The sequence below is a fragment of the Leptopilina boulardi genome, unplaced genomic scaffold (assembly GCF_019393585.1).
Source record: "Leptopilina boulardi isolate dan_hultmark-lab unplaced genomic scaffold, ZJU_Lbou_2.1 LbouV2_273, whole genome shotgun sequence".
Taxonomy (NCBI): Eukaryota; Metazoa; Arthropoda; class Insecta; order Hymenoptera; family Figitidae; genus Leptopilina; species Leptopilina boulardi.
The window spans coordinates 3,975,885-3,992,026 of NW_026137833.1; the positions used below are offsets into that span (position 1 = coordinate 3,975,885).

At 22.6% G+C, this 16,142-nt stretch overlaps 3 protein-coding genes across 8 annotated transcripts; 2 read left to right on the plus strand and 1 right to left on the minus strand.

Annotated features, from left to right (window-relative positions):
- The first annotated feature begins 1,475 nt into the window (after positions 1–1,475).
- Positions 1,476–5,273, plus strand: LOC127281655 (NADH dehydrogenase [ubiquinone] 1 alpha subcomplex subunit 13). The gene is made up of 3 exons (XM_051305483.1): positions 1,476–1,902; positions 3,073–3,223; positions 4,920–5,273. The coding sequence occupies exons 1-3, from the start codon at positions 1,803–1,805 to the stop codon at positions 5,128–5,130; spliced, it is 462 nt and encodes a 153-aa protein (XP_051161440.1). The 5' UTR covers positions 1,476–1,802; the 3' UTR covers positions 5,131–5,273.
- Positions 5,274–5,711: 438 nt separating this feature from the next.
- LOC127281657 (mitochondrial import inner membrane translocase subunit Tim9-like) lies at positions 5,712–7,302 on the minus strand. The gene is made up of 3 exons (XM_051305490.1): positions 7,187–7,302; positions 6,621–6,716; positions 5,712–5,990 (listed from the first exon to the last, which is right to left on the minus strand). The coding sequence occupies exons 1-3, from the start codon at positions 7,292–7,294 to the stop codon at positions 5,835–5,837; spliced, it is 360 nt and encodes a 119-aa protein (XP_051161447.1). The 5' UTR covers positions 7,295–7,302; the 3' UTR covers positions 5,712–5,834.
- Positions 7,303–7,308: 6 nt separating this feature from the next.
- LOC127281656 (probable cytosolic iron-sulfur protein assembly protein Ciao1) lies at positions 7,309–14,134 on the plus strand. Of its 6 annotated transcripts, XM_051305488.1 has the most exons (6): positions 7,318–7,419; positions 7,540–7,598; positions 12,610–12,955; positions 13,241–13,349; positions 13,425–13,589; positions 13,787–14,134. In XM_051305488.1, the coding sequence occupies exons 3-6, from the start codon at positions 12,620–12,622 to the stop codon at positions 14,062–14,064; spliced, it is 888 nt and encodes a 295-aa protein (XP_051161445.1). In that variant the 5' UTR covers positions 7,318–7,419; positions 7,540–7,598; positions 12,610–12,619; the 3' UTR covers positions 14,065–14,134. The 6 variants fall into 6 exon arrangements, with proteins under 6 accessions (XP_051161441.1, XP_051161444.1, XP_051161443.1 ...); XM_051305487.1 differs by having other exon boundaries at positions 7,314–7,598; XM_051305489.1 differs by lacking the exon at positions 7,540–7,598 and having other exon boundaries at positions 7,317–7,419.
- Positions 14,135–16,142: the final 2,008 nt, after the last annotated feature.

Sequence of the window (16,142 nt, forward strand, 5' to 3'; positions counted from 1 at the left end):
TATATATAAATAAATTAAATAATAATAATAATTATTATGCACTCTAATCATAAGATTCATACCATATTAATTTTTAGAAACATTAGTATAATATCACACACAATAAATTAAATATTAATTTATACATGTTATTTTATTAACAATTTATAATTATATACACATAAACATATATGTATATATGAGTTTTACTATTTATATCATTCCTGTAGCAATGTTATTACATTTAATTTCAATTCGATAATTAAAATAATTATTTAACTTAGAGATTATTAGTTTACATATTTATATCAATTTTAAATAAAGAAAATTGGGTTTTCCCAATACGTGACATTTTCTTGAGAAAATAGGCGAACATTGCTCTTGGTTACCAGATGTACTTTTTATTGCGGTACTACTAAAAAAGGGTCTTACTTTTGAAATGTAGCCAGCATCGTTTTATGGCTTTTAGGGATAATCCTTTTTGGTTATCTTTATAACTATGCTTATTTTTAGGAAGCAACATATGAAATATTACAAAAAGACCTTTTTGAGTATTACTGCAATATGTTTGAAAATCTAAACAATTTTATGAATTTATTTTAAAGAGTGCAGATTTGTTAAACATCTGCACTTTATGATTTTATTATCTTTTAGAAATTTGTTGAACAATAGGTTCGTAGAAAATGTATATTCACAAAATAACTTATTGCTATATTTTTATGTTTGTGTGGGAAGTCCTTCTCAATCTCAAGATAATATTATTTATTATAAAATCAAAAAATGTTTATTTGAACTTTATTTTAAATTGGAATATTTTACCGCGACATTTAATCGCATATCGATTAATATCGAATCGATATTCGAGCGAGATAATAGTCGCTCGTTACACTTTGCTGCTGCCATTTCTACGACGCGTCACGAAATATCACGAGCGTTTGAGCGCGAAATAAAAGAAAATTATTTGACAAAAATAACAAAAATTCTAAACGGAAAATATTAAAACAAATTAATGATTAACTTTAAATCCGTAAGAATAGGTGAAATTTTTCTGAAAATAATAAATGGTATTTAATAATTAAAAAATTAATTTGCAATTTTTTTTCTATGTTTGTAATTGTTCGGATTTTAAAAATGACGTACAATGCGTTTGCGCAGTAAGGACCATTTTCTTTTTTTCTATAATAATAATTATCGTATTCTGTTTTTTGCAAAAATTTATAATTAAAATTATCTCTCTCTCTGTAGTTATTTGAAAAAATCATAACAAATTATAAATAAAATTTTTTTTATTTAATTTTCAAAAAGTTTTATAATCACCCGCTATATATTTGCTTCAAATCTGATTGGTGGAATTTTGACAGCGCTGCAATCACTAACCTAACCTTACAATTCCTTTTAAATATTTTTTTATTAACAAAAACAGATTATTGTTATTATAAGAATTGAATAAATAAATTAATGTTTTTAACTTTAAAAATATAAAAACAAAATATTAAAGAAAACTTATAATTTGATTCATTGATGAAAAATTCCATATGGTGTTTATATAATTTTTGTATTTTTGGTTGCGATTCTTGTGAAATCTAGACTCATAGGATTTATTTTTCATTCGTCTGCTTTTGTAACAAAAAAAAAATAATTTTTCCTATAATTATTGGTAATCTTTTTTGTTTATTTAAGTGTGTGGCAAATATTCTCTCGGCCTCTGCCGAGTTGAGATATTTTTGTGTATTAAAGCACCTGTTTGATATGCTGAAATCGTGAAATCTATTATCTTTATTATTTTTTTTATAATTATAAATAAAAAAAATAATTGGAGCACAATGGCATCAAAGGCAAAAATGGGACCTCAGGATATGCCTCCTAAAGGAGGTTATGGTCCCATTCAAATTGAACGAATTAAACTACGATCAATTATTTCAGGTAAATGTCATTTTTCTCTTATTGTCAATTTTTTTTTCTTTTTTGAATATTTCAACATTTTTACTTATTATTTTTTTTATTACCTTCTCATCTAAAAATTTGATTGTCTTCATTTTTTAATTTATTATTAATTAATTAAATGAGAAATTAAATTATTTAAAAAGAATTAATTAAATTAAATTAATAATTACAATTTACCTTGTGAAAAATATTTGACATAACCTCAAAATTTTATGTAAAAATAAAATCGAGGAATAATTTTTGTTTTAATTAATTTCAATTGTTTAATTATTAAAAAGAGTTTATTATTAAAATTAAAAAGTTTTAGAGAGAAAAAAAACATATTTAATCTAAACTTTATACTTTATAAATTATTACGTAACATTTAGTTTTTTTTTCCTTCAATTTTCAAAATATGAATATATTTATTTATTTTTAATTTACGATCAATGTTCTTTAATACAATATACAATTTATAAAATATATTTATATTATGAAAAAAAAGAAAAGAAAATTTTATAATTAGTAATACTATAACTTACGCCACATTATTATTATTATTGTTTTAAGTAAAAAAAAATTACTCTGTAAAATATTTGTAAAATAAGAAATTAAAAATTTTGTTCTTTATTAAAGAAATAACAAAGAAAAAAGAATTTTCTGCATGTAAAAAATTAAAAAAAAAATTTTCTGTACGTAAAAAATAACAACAAAAAATTATGTAATAAATAGGTAACGTTATTAAAAAATCTAAAAATTTGAATGTACAAAATAATAAAAAAAAGAAACGTTTTTTTCATTAACGAAAAAATTAATATGTTTGAAAAAAAAAATTAAAAAAATACAATGTGATAATTAACAATATTTAAGTTTTGTATAATATAAAATTTTTATGAAAATTTTTGTTTAGTTTTGATATCAACTCGAACAAATAATAAAAAAAAATTACAAAAATATTATAATAAAACTGTTAGCAAGTAGAATTTTATAGTTTAGTAGCAGATAAGAATTAAAAAAAGAAAAACAAGAATATAAAATATAATTACAAATTGTTTCGCAAACTACCAATATAATTGTTAAAATAAATCTTTATGAAATTTGGTAAATTAGAAAAAAGGCAACAAATTTTTTTTATAATAAACTTGCCTCTTAAATTTTTTTTTTTTGTAGCTCCAGCAACTATCGCTGCATTTGTTGCCAGTCAATTTATTGGATTTTATATATATGGATTAACTGTGAAACAAGTTGATAGAGAAGATATTGAAATGCGAAGTGCAAGATTTGCCATGCTTCCAATGCTTATGGCTGAGAGAGATAGAGCGTAAGTGATCATTAATTTAAAAAAAAAAAAATATATATAATTTGTACAGTTAATGCGCATTTTTAGAGATTTATGGGTAAGTCCACGTCAGAAATATCAGAATCTGCAAGTGGTTCTTCGATTTTAATGATACTTGGTAAAATTATAGCTTTATATAAGAGCAATGTGTAAGTAAAAGTAATTTTTAAAATATCTAAAATTGTAGGAGTTATATCACTTTTAATTTTGATACTGCATTTTTTTCTTTCCTTTATATCTCGGTCAATTTTCAACCGATTTTGATGAATCAAAAACGATTTTTTTCAGAAAATTACGTATTTTCAGAAAATTTTAAAATAAAAATAAAATTTTGTTATTTAAATAGAAAAAAGTAAAAAACAAAATTTCTTTTTGATTTTTTTTCAATTTCGACCTCTTTTTTTTAATTTTTAATTTTTTAATAATATTCCTTTTTATTTTATCTTTAATTTAAAAAAAAATTCATCCTGGAGAATTTTTTAGATCTCGCGATATCGTTCTTTAAATATCCACATCTCAAGAAAACTAGGATCCAGATTTGTGTTTCTACTTTCATTTGTTTTATAATATTATTGTTACAAACTAGAAACATTCGCGTAATAATGTTTTTATTTTTAAATTACTTGACTAAACCAAGTGAAAATTCAAGCAAATTAATATTTTATTAATAGATTTGAAGCAAAGTTTTTATTTTTTGTTATATTTATAATTTAAAATAAATTGTAATGAAACTTTAACAATGCAACCTGAAATTGTAGCTGAAGTTTTTAGCGCTTTCTTTTAGAGGATTCTAAAACAAATAGTTATTCATAACCATAAAAAATTTCAACAAACAAATGAAAGTAATGATAGAAGCAAGTCCTGCGGATTTCAAATTGATGAAGACTTATAATACTTAAAGGACGATATCACGAGATCTAAAAAAGTCTCCAGAATGAATTTTTTTTTAAATTAAAGATAAAATAAAAAGGAATATTATTAAAAAATTAAAAATTAAAAAAAAGAGGTCGAAATTGAAAAAAAATCAAAAAGAAATTATGTTTTTTACTTTTTTCTATTTAAATAACAAAATTTTATTTTTATTTTAAAATTTTCTGAAAATACGTAATTTTCTGAAAAAAATCGTTTTTGATTCATTAAAATCGGTTGAAAATTGACCGAGATATAAAGGAAAGAAAAAAATGCAGTATCAAAATTAAAAGTGATATAACTCCTACAATTTTAGATATTTTAAAAATTCCTTTTACTTACACATTGCTCTTATATAAAGCTATAATTTTACCAGGTATCATTAAAATCGAAGAACCACTTGCAGATTCTGATATTTCTGACGTGGACTTACCCCTTATGCAAAAATAAATATACATTGATTAATTAATAAATGTTTAAATCCAGGAATACAGACCTCCAGAAAAAAAATAATTAAAATTTCATTCGGAATATAATTTTGATACGAAAAAGGATTTTTAACTTTTTTTTTTTTATTTTTCTCCCTAAAAGTTAAGATTTTTGTTTAAACCAAAATTTTGTTCCCATTTAAATTCCAATTAATTGAAATTTAATTAATGGAATTTTTTTATTACATTTTTTTGGGACTTCTTATTAATTAAAAAAATATTAACAACAAAATTTAAATTTCTTTGTTCTTCATTTTTCTTTTTTTTTTTTTTTGATACAGTTTTTTGAAACAAGTGAGAAAGAATCGTGACGAGGAAAGGGAATTAATGAAAAATGATCCTGATTGGGATGTTGGTACTTATTACAATGAACCAATTTACATTACTCGTCCAGAGGGAGAATTTACTGAGCCAACATTCCAGGAATTTTATGCTCATGCATCTTGGACTGAATCAATGGCTCGTCGAATGTTACGTCGTCATATGTGCTAAGTCAATATTACGATTGTTATATAAATTAAACAACATTGTAGTATGAAATATTGTAAAAGCAAATAAAAAAAAAAAAAAGAAATAATGAGACTTGTATATGAAAAATTAAATTTAAATAAATAATAATAATAATAACAAAATAATTGTCTATTTTTTTATAAATATCTATCTGATGTTTAAACAATTTATGTTTTTTTGGTTTACACGTTGAAAAAGATTTGTAGTTCTCCAAATTTTTTAAAACAAATTTTTCTCTTTTTAGAAAATTTTACAAACATTTTAATGAATTTGAGTAAAATTTTGAAGGCTTATTTTTAATTTTATTTTCACGATATTTAAACATTAATTACTATAATAAAAATAATTATTATTATTTCATTTTTCTTCAGAAAAAAAATTTGTTAATGTTTAAAAATATCGTTACATTTTTGAAAGTTAAAAAAAAATTTTTTTTTTCTTTGAAATAGAAATTTTTCTTTAATTTTTTAAACATCAATTAAATTTTTTTTTGTTCTTGAAAAAAAAAATACTTGTTCCTTGTTGTGATTGTGAAATTTTTAAAATTAATTCAAAAATAATGGTTTAAATTTAAAAATTTAATTATCTAAAATCACAATTACACAAAATTAGTAGTTAATTATAAACTATTATAGGCATTATTTCGTCAATAAATAGTATAATAATATTTACAGGAAATAAAAATTTCATTGAGTTTCCGATTTTTCAACAGCTGCCGCTACTTGCGCTGCATTTGCTTCCATCATTTTTTTGGTAAAAATTGGCAAAATTTCCGAGTAAACTTCCATAACTCTGTGATTGGTATTCACAAATTTCTGAGCACAATTATTTACACAAACATCCTATAGTGAATCAATAAATAAAAAAGTAAGTACATTTTTTTTGCAAATATAAAGAAAATTTTAAATTACAATTTAAATATTGTTTGGACTTTATAATACACTGAAAAAATTTTTTTATTTAATTCAAATATAATAATCGTTTACTTGACTATTTTATCAAAATAAATATATTTACTTGAAGCAAATAATTTTTATTTGAATTTAATAAATTTTATTTGCATCAATAATTTCTGTATTTGAAACTGTAATTGACTCCAATAATAATAATTATTTAATTTAGGTAACAAAAATCTCTATAAAAATTTATAATTATTTAATAAATAAATAAATATATTTATTTGCAAATAATTTTTTTTTTCAGTGTATAATAAACAATTATTTTATAATATTGATAAAAATAAAGGAAAATTGATGAGGGAATAATATATTGTAAAACTTAAAAAGTAAAATATTACATTAAATATTATAAATAATAATTAATAAATAAAATTATAACCAGAAAAATAGGGTAAAAATATATTTAAAAACCCGTAGAATTATGGAATAAGAAAGGAATATGAATAAAAAATAACAAAAAAAATAGTTTGCATTAGGTATCTAAAAAAATAGGCATATATTTTAAAATTTTACCTCATTTGGTGATATCTCTCTAGTAAGGAATGTATTTGTACAATGATTAAAACACGTTTCAGAAATTTGATTATACAGAAGCAGAAAATCCCTGAACTGTAAAAAAAATAATAAAATAATGTATATATATATATATATATATATATATATATAGTAAATAAAAAATCATTATTAAAGATATAATATTTAGTTTATTCTTCCACAATTATTTAATAAATTAGTTTTTCGATTTTTTGGAAGATGTAAGGTAAAAGAAAAAAACAATCTTTCACTTTTTTAAATATTTTTAGGACAACGTTTCGGTGGTCTGTGTTCGCCACCATCATCAGGTCACTTTAATAAAAATTATATTCAAATAAATACAACACAAATTTAAATTCAAAATTATAACATTAAACAATATTAAATATTATTTATTATTAAAGATATATTTAAAAAAAAAACGTCAATAATTGACTCTAAAAAAATCAACAAAACGTAAAAATTATGAAAAAGAAAAAAATTACAAAAATATCGCTAAATTACATTTTTCTTAATATATTTAATTAAAAAATTCATTTACATACATTTCTAATTTCCGGACTACTCATATTCTGTAATGTTTTATAAAAATTTTGTCTCGGTAAGCAAAACACGTGTTTAGAAATATATGAATTGAACATTAAAATTAACATAACCTTAACTTACCTAACCTTTTTGACACATTTGTCAATGCACATCACCAAGAAATAACATTCGGCATTTACATTAATTAAAAACTCGTGTTTTTTACATTACATTACATTAGATTATTTTAACTGTAAGTTATTTTTTCAAGTTTTGTAATTTAGACATATTTATATTTTACAAGAAAATATATGGGATATAGTTTTTGTAAAGTATCGTTAATAATTACGAAGTAATCATTTTTTTTTTTGAGATTTCCAATGAAGATATTTTTTATTGGATTTTGAGTTTAACGAAAGAAACTTTATTCAGGTAATTAAAAAATTTATTACTATTAATATGTTAATTATTATTAATTTATCTGAAAATATTGCGCTAATATTTTAAAAATTGTTTTTCATTTTTTTTTTTAATTGAATTGTTAGATTCAAAACCACAAATTTCATAGCTTAATTGTTTTATATTTTCATTATTTTTAATCGTAAAGATCGTAATCGTAATTTAATTCGTATGAAGATTAAATTGAATTTAGATTTCTAGATTCAAGTACCTATATTGGAAATTACTAATCTTGAATTTATCTAAAACTAAATATTTCAAGAAATATCAGAATTATACTAAATTTTTTTTTTAAAACTATTATTTCCGTATTATTATTATTATTTTTTTTAATTCGAAATTATTATTAGTAATAATATACTAAAATTCTTCATCAAAATAATTATTTTCAATAATTTTAATGAAATTCTTCACAAACTCAATTATTAAACTATTTTTCAATTAAAATTTTTATAAAATTATGTATAGTTCAAAAAAAATTGTTAAATAAAATTACCAAAAAATTTTAATTCAAAATCACTTGAAATTTTTAATTATTTTCAAAAATTTCCATTTAAAGCTTCTAAAATTTAATTATTTCTAAAATTTTGCATCTAAAATTTTTTTTAAATTTAATAATTTTAATTATAACTCTCCTGAAATTCAATTATTTTGAATGATTTTCTATAATATTCTTCGAAAATTCAACTATGTAAAATCATTGTTCATTTAAAATGTTTTCAAATTATTGTATTTTTATCTGCAATTTCTAATAATTTTTTTAGTAATAGAAATCATCAAAAATTTTAAATTAAAAATCAAAATAATTGTAAATCTTTGAAAATTCAATTACTTTTAAAAAATGTTATCTAAAATTATTTGATAAATTATTTTTAGTTCTGTAAAATTTAATTATTGTCTGAAAATTAACAAAATCTTTTGAAATTCAATTATTTCTAAAAAAAAAAAATTCAACTTTAACTGTTCCAAAATTATTATTATTTAAAAATTTGTAAAACTTGATTAAGTATTGACTGAAATATTTTTGACCATCAAAACTAAAAACTATGACAAAATTTTTAATTCGAATAAATTGCTTAAATCAAACTTGAAAAAATTATAAAAATGGAACTTTAAGAATTTTTTTTTCAGAAATTTGTCCTATTTAAATAAAATTTTGAAAATTTGTCTTACAATTAGTTCGATTCTGAAATATTCGAAATAAATTTTCTTGATAATCATTATAGAATTATTCTCATTACAGAATTAATAAAATGAATTTAATATCTAATAACATTAGTTTAAAATAAAATATTTATTAACCAATTAAATTTTGTTAAAATAAAATTATTAAGAATTGTATTAAAATTCATGAAATTTATTCAAAAATTTTTGCCAGAAAAAATTTTTTAATGTACCGGAAATTGAAAATTTTTTTCTTATACATTGAAAAAAAATTTATTTGATTCAAATACTTGACTAATTATCGAATATAAATATTTACAGTAAAGCCCCGTTTATCCGAGCTCGCTTTATCCGAGGTCTCGATTATCCGAGGTGGTGTCCCAGTAGGAAATTTTGTATTATCTGAGTCTAGTCTACTTCATCCGAATTATTTTTAATTTTTTATAAATCTGAGTTTATTTTTAATAAATTCAAATTGTTTAAATTATTATGAAATATATACAATATTATTTTCCCGTTTGTAATAAATAATAATTGTTTAAACAATAATAATGTTAAATTGTAATAACAATTCGGATTATCCGAGTTTTCGCCTTATCCGAGGTAGGTCCGGTCCACATTAGCTCGGATAACCGGAGTCCTACTGTATTTGTATTAAATAATTATTATTTGAGTCAATTAAATGGTATATATTTGTTTCAAGAACAGAAATTATTCGTTAAAATACTATTTAATTCAAATAAAAATTATTTGCTTCAAGTAAATATTTATTTGAATTAAATAGTATTTGAACGAATAATTTCTTTCAGTGCAGCAATTCTGAAATTGTTACCTGAGTGTGAATTTTAAGTTTTTATTTCAATCCAGCATTTGTAAAAGTTGATATTTTTTTTGTTAATTAACAAAATAAATTTCTCATGCACTTAGAAAAGAATTTTTTTTTGTTTTCGTTAATCTTATCTGGTGCTAAAAGTGTCGAGAAAAAAAATTGTAAATTTTTTCTACTCATGAAGGATGCACATCAGACATTCCCTCACTTTGCTCCCTTGTGTCGCATATTATTTTTTTTACATCCCGGTTGAACTGTTTCAGATTTTAGTTATGGGCACTTTGGAATTAAAACAAAGCCTTACCGGACACAGGGGAAGAGTGTGGAATGTTTGTTGGCATCCGCTTGGCAGTTGTGTCGCGTCTTGTGGCGAAGATAAAACAATCAGGATCTGGGCCCCGAAGGGCAGCCAGTGGGTCATAAAGACAATTTTAACTGAAGGTCATACGAGAACAATAAGGGAGATTGCATGGTCTCCTTGCGGAAATTACATAGCATCGGTGAGCTTCGATGCCACAATTGCGATATGGGATAAAAAATCAGGTCAATTTGAATGCACTGCAACATTGGAAGGTCATGAAAATGAAGTTAAAAGTGTCAGTTGGTCGGCAAGTGGACAACTATTGGCATCATGCAGTCGTGACAAGTCAGTTTGGGTCTGGGAAGTTAATGACGACGAATATGAATGCGCTGCTGTTATTAATGCACATTCTCAAGATGTTAAGAAGGTATTTTTCATTTTTTTTATTATTCTTTAGGGTCAATTCAATTATTATGGGGCTCATGATTATTCCACAAAAAATTATTAATTAGAATTTTCATTTTTCGAATTAAAAATTTTACAGAATTTTATTTTCAGAAGAATTTTTACTAAACAACATTTTTAGCTATTGAATTTTTGTTTGGTAGAATTTGTATTTTACTGACATTTAATTTAAATGACTATTTATTTAATTGTATTTTAATTTAATCGAATTTTTAGCGGCGGTGATGTGAATGACTTGCTAATGTGGCGTCATTGAAAATGATAGCGATATTTCCGAAAACAAAAATAAGGGCTGATTCGATTAATATAGTATCATTAAAAATGATAGCAACATTCTTAAAAAAGAAAATAAGCGGCGATTCTGTAAATAACTTGCTAATATGGTTTCATTAAAAATGATAGCGATATTCTTGAAAATGCAAACCAGAAGCGACTCCGCAAACGAGTCGCTAATATGGGTCCATAAGAATTTATACAGTTAAACGAATTTACATTTTAGAAAAATTTAATTAAGCGTCAAGTTAAGGGAATTCTTATTTGGCTAAACTTTATTTTTTAACCGAATTTCCATTTAACAGAAAATTATTTAATAATTTCCAGTTAGTCAAATTTCCATTAAGCCAAGTTTATATTTAACCGAATTTTTGTTTCACTATATTTTATTCCCTATCGGAATTTCTATTAAACCGAAATTTCATTTGACGGAAATCCATTTACTCAAATTTTCAGTTAGCTGAATTTTTGTTTTACCAATTTCTTAATTTCCTAGGTTTATAGTTGATTAAAATTTTAATAAAAGTTTTATTAAAATTAAACCTAATAGTGTAAATTAAACAAAAATTCTGTTAATTGAAAATATGACTTAATCAAAATTTAGTTAAGTAGTTTGAAATTAAGTTCTATTTAATAGAAATTCTATAAATCAAATTCTACTTTATAAAAAATTACATTAAATACGAATTCTATAAGAAGGAACTTTGGTGAATAAAAATTCTATTTAGTGGAAATTCGATTCATTAAACGTTATGTTAAATGAAAATTCTGCTAACTGAAATTAATTTAAATAATAATTTAACTATATGGAAATTTGGTAAAATAAAAATTATATCAAATGGAAAGTTAATTTAAAAAAAATTCTATTCAATGAAAATTCGATTAAATAAAGATTTTATTGAATGCAAATTCTGTTAAATATAAATTCAATGTAAGAAAAATTTATTACAATAAGAAATTAATTGAATATAAATTCTATTTTATAAATAAATAAATTAGTTGGGGTATTTTTTTCATTTCGGTTATTGAACAATAAAAATGATCATAACAAAAAATTCTCTCATTGTTTGAAACGTGTTCACTTTTATCAAATTCGGTCCAAATAGAAATTCAATAGGATATTATCATAAAAATATTAATTTTGAAATTGTGGTTTTTTCAACAAAACAAAATGTATTTTTTTCTCAGGTGAGATGGCATCCAACAAGTGATATTCTAGCATCGGCGAGCTATGACAATACAGTAAAAATTTTCAAAGAAGACACAGCCGATTCCGATTGGATTTGTGTTGCGACACTATCGTCACACACATCGACCGTTTGGAGTTTATCATTTAATAAAACAGGCGATCGATTAGCAAGTTGTAGTGATGATAAAACAGTGAAAATTTGGCAGGAATATAAACCAGAAAATGAACAAGGAATACCAACACCTGACAATGAACCAGTTTGGAAATGTGTTTGTACATTGTCGGGTTATCATACAAGAACAATATACGATATTGATTGGTGTAAAAATACTGGATTAATAGCAACAGCATGCGGTGATGATATCATAAGAATATTCAAAGAAGACGATGATTCCGATTTAAATCAACCAACATTTAGTCTTGTTTATAGTACCGAAAATGCTCATTCACAAGATGTGAATTCAGTTCAATGGAGTCCAACTGAAATTGGTTATTTGGCATCAGCTAGCGATGATGGAGAGGTGAAAATTTGGTTTTACAGCGATTGACTTTGTTTATTTAGTAATTATTGTTTTATGTAATATAGAAGAAAACAAATATACGGACTTATATTTTCAAACTTTGTCTTTTTCTTAACAATTTTTCGACTTTTTTTTCTTTTTCTTCCTCTTTTTTTTGTTAATTATTTACATAGGTTTACAAAATCAGCTGGTCCAAATATAATAAATAATTTTCCCTTTGATTTTCTTTTTTTTTGTTCCAGAATATAATTCATGATTGGAAAATTGGTTGAGTTGACATTAAATCGAAAAATTTTGAATAGACATTTTTTAAATTCTGTTAATTTTTCTCACACAATGGGATTACCATTAAAAAATGTCGTCGAATCGTTAAATGGCTTTGCAAATTTAAAACTTGCGGCATCGTGGGATAATGTAGGATTATTGATTGAACCTACCGAGCCAAAGGATATTTCACATATTTTATTGACCAACGATTTAACCGAGGATGTAATGCAAGAAGCTGTTGATATTAAAACCGATTTAATTTTATCATATCATCCTCCTATTTTTAGTCCTTTAAAATCCCTAACAACAAGAACTTGGAAGGTGAATTTCTAAAAAATAATTAATTAATTTCTTTACAAAGTTAAATTTTAATGAAAAATTTGTCTCATTAAATTTTAATTTAGAAAATAATATCAATAATGTAATGAATAAAAAAAAGAATTAACTTTTGTTTTTATTCATTTATTATTATTTATTTATTTGTATAAAATAATTATTTTATTTTTTTTTATTATTATTTATTCATTAATTTATTATTTAATTACTATTTATTATTATTAAATTAATAAACAAGTTTTTATTACAATAATAATCGTAAATTTCTAGGAAAGAATTGCAGCTAAATGTTTGGAAAATAAAATAGCTCTTTATTCGCCTCACACAAGTTTTGATTCTGTTGTTGGAGGTGTTAACGATTGGCTTGCAACGGCTTTTAGTGAGTAACAATCTAAAATGACATTTCAAATTCCCAAGAAAAGATAATTTAAATGTGAGATTTAATTATAAATAGATCTGGAGTCGAGTAGTCCCATTGAGCCTGGATTATCGGATCCAAGAACTGGTTTTGGTCGATTTTGTATATTAAAGGAAGCAATTACAGTTGAAGAAGCTGTTAACATTGTCAAAATGCGAACAGAACTCTCACACGTGAGATTGGCTTGTAAACGTGGTTCAAGTGAGTAATAATTAATTATTATTATTATTAATTAATAATAAAAACGATGACATTCGGAGAAATAGATTATAAAATAAATTTTATTGAAATTAATTGATTCATTCGAAATGAATAAAAAAAAATTATTTAAACTTTGGTTTTTTATATTTGTTGAGATAAATGAATATAAAAATAAATAAATATATTTTCCTTTATAGATTCAGATGATTGTATAAAAACCGTTGCATTATGCGCTGGTTCAGGAACATCGGTTTTCAAATCGTCGCCACCAGCCGATTTATATCTTACTGGTGAAATGTTTCATCACGATATTTTAGATTTAATTCACAAAGGCGGTAATGTAATACTGACAAATCATTCGGATTCAGAACGTGGTTATCTTAAAGAATTTTCAAAAAAATTAACAGAATTACTCGGTAATTCAGTTAAAGTGGAAATTTCGCTAAAAGATAAAGATCCACTTACAACGGTGTAATAATTCTTTCACAAAAGGCTTTTATATATATATGATATACAAAATAAAGAAAAGAACAATCTTAAATGTATATATGTATATATACACGTAAAAGTAATATTCCTTGTGCAATCATCACACACGTGTCCAAGAAAGTATGACTTGTATTAAATCTAACACTATAGGTTCGCAAAACTTTCCCAGAGAAAGTTTAATTAATTTCACTAAACACGAGAAAGACAACTTTAATTAATGGCATTATTAATTTTAATCCATTTATGGCCTAACAAAATTTATTAACATTCATCGTTTATTGTTTATTTATTTACTTATTTATATTTATTCAGGTACTTAAATATTTTTTTTCATTTCTTTAAATTATAGTAAATGGTTAAGAAAAAAATATATTTTTCTCAAATTACTAAATTAAACATATAATTTTTATTAGACAGAATTTTCATTAAAAACGGAATTTTAAAGTAATTCATGTTTTATTTAAAATAATTACAATTTAATCAAATTTTCATTAAACAGAATTTCAAACTCAATTTTTATTTAAAATAATTACAATTTATCCAAATTTTCGTCAAACAAAATTTCAAATTCAATTTTTTTTCAAAGTAATTACAATTTAACTGAATTTTCATTTAATTGAATTTTGAGTTTTAGCAGAATTTTTATTTAACAAAATGTCGACAGATCGAAAATTTTTGGTTATATAAAAAACCCATTGAAGAAAAATTCAGTTAAATAAAAATTCGATTTAATGGAAATTTATTATGTAAGAATTCTGTTAAATTGAAGTTTTGTTAAATAAAAATTTAATTAAATGGAAATTCAGCTTAATAAAAGTTTGCCTCAAGAAAATTTTAAAGGAAAATTTAATTTTCTAAAGGAAAATTTGGTTAAATAAAAATCCTATTTAATGGAAACTCGATTCAATAAACATTATGTGAAGTGAAAATTCTGCTCAATAAAAATATGCTAAATAGAAAATGGTTAAATAAATATTCTATTAAATGCAAATTCGGTTAAGTGAATTAATGGAATTTCGCGACATGAAAATTTATTCACAAAAAATTTTTGTTATAGAAAATTCAGTTAAATAAATATTTTAAATAAAAATTCTATTAAACTACGACAAAAAAATAAATAAAAATTCTACTAATTGGAAATTTGGTTAAATACAAATTTAATTAAATTCTTATTTAAACGAATTTCAGTTTAATAGAATTTCGGTTAAATAAAAATTCATTTACGTCAAAATTCAGTTGAATAATTGTTATATTAAGTCTCAATTCTGCTAAATTAAAATTATGCAAAATAATAAGTTGGTTGAATAAAAATTCCAAACAATGGAAATACGATAAAATAAGCAAAGTTATATGAAAATTCATCTATACATAAAATTAAATAAAAATTCCATTGAATGGAAATTTAGATATATGAAAATTCTATAATTTGGAAATTTGGTTAAATACACACACTAAATGGAAATTCTTCTACATAAAAATTTTGCCGAATAAAAGAGCTGTGCTTAACATGAAAATTTAATTAAATAAAAAATTTCATTAAACAGAAAATCGGTTAAATAAGTACTCGCGGTTAAATAAAAAGTCTAAAAAATTCAGCTGAATAAAAATTCGATTAATCATAAATTCGTCGAATTAAATATTACTTTAAAATGGAAATGACAAAAATTCCAAATCACTGAATTTCAAATTTGTACGAATTTTTTAAGACGCCGAATTTTCATTTGTCCGAAATTACAAATGCCCGAAAAAACAATTGACAGAAAGATGTTGGCGTAATTTTTTAAAATTGACCAATTCAAAATTATTAAGAAAATTTTCTTTCTGTCGATTGTTTGTTCGGTCATTTATAATTTTGGACAAATGAAAATTGAATGTCTTAAAAAATTCTACCAATCTTACAAATTTAGACAAATTAAAATTCGGTGAATTGTAATTTTTGTCATTTAAAAATTCTCATTCAATTGAATTTTATGTGATTCGAATTTTTAAATGACATAAATTCCAATTCATCGAATTTCAAAAATTGTCGCAATTTTCATTTGTACGAATTTTTAATTGATAGAA

What these genes read in the sequence shown, in the direction of transcription:
- LOC127281656 (XM_051305484.1), top strand. Translation starts at nt 9,891, where the DNA reads ATGGGCACTTTGGAATTAAAACAAAGCCTTACCGGACACAGGGGAAGA. An exon ending in ATTCTCAAGATGTTAAGAAG is followed by an intron (nt 10,347 to 11,845) that starts GTATTTTTCATT and finishes TTTTTTTCTCAG; the next exon opens with GTGAGATGGCATCCAACAAG.
- LOC127281657 (XM_051305490.1), bottom strand. Translation starts at nt 7,294, where the DNA reads ATGTTAATTTTAATGTTCAATTCATATATTTCTAAACACGTGTTTTGC. An exon ending in GTAGTCCGGAAATTAGAAAT is followed by an intron (nt 6,717 to 7,186) that starts GTATGTAAATGA and finishes TTTTTTTTACAG; the next exon opens with TTCAGGGATTTTCTGCTTCT. An exon ending in GAGAGATATCACCAAATGAG is followed by an intron (nt 5,991 to 6,620) that starts GTAAAATTTTAA and finishes GATTCACTATAG; the next exon opens with GATGTTTGTGTAAATAATTG.
- LOC127281655 (XM_051305483.1), top strand. Translation starts at nt 1,803, where the DNA reads ATGGCATCAAAGGCAAAAATGGGACCTCAGGATATGCCTCCTAAAGGA. An exon ending in ACTACGATCAATTATTTCAG is followed by an intron (nt 1,903 to 3,072) that starts GTAAATGTCATT and finishes TTTTTTTTGTAG; the next exon opens with CTCCAGCAACTATCGCTGCA. An exon ending in ATGGCTGAGAGAGATAGAGC is followed by an intron (nt 3,224 to 4,919) that starts GTAAGTGATCAT and finishes TTTTTGATACAG; the next exon opens with TTTTTTGAAACAAGTGAGAA.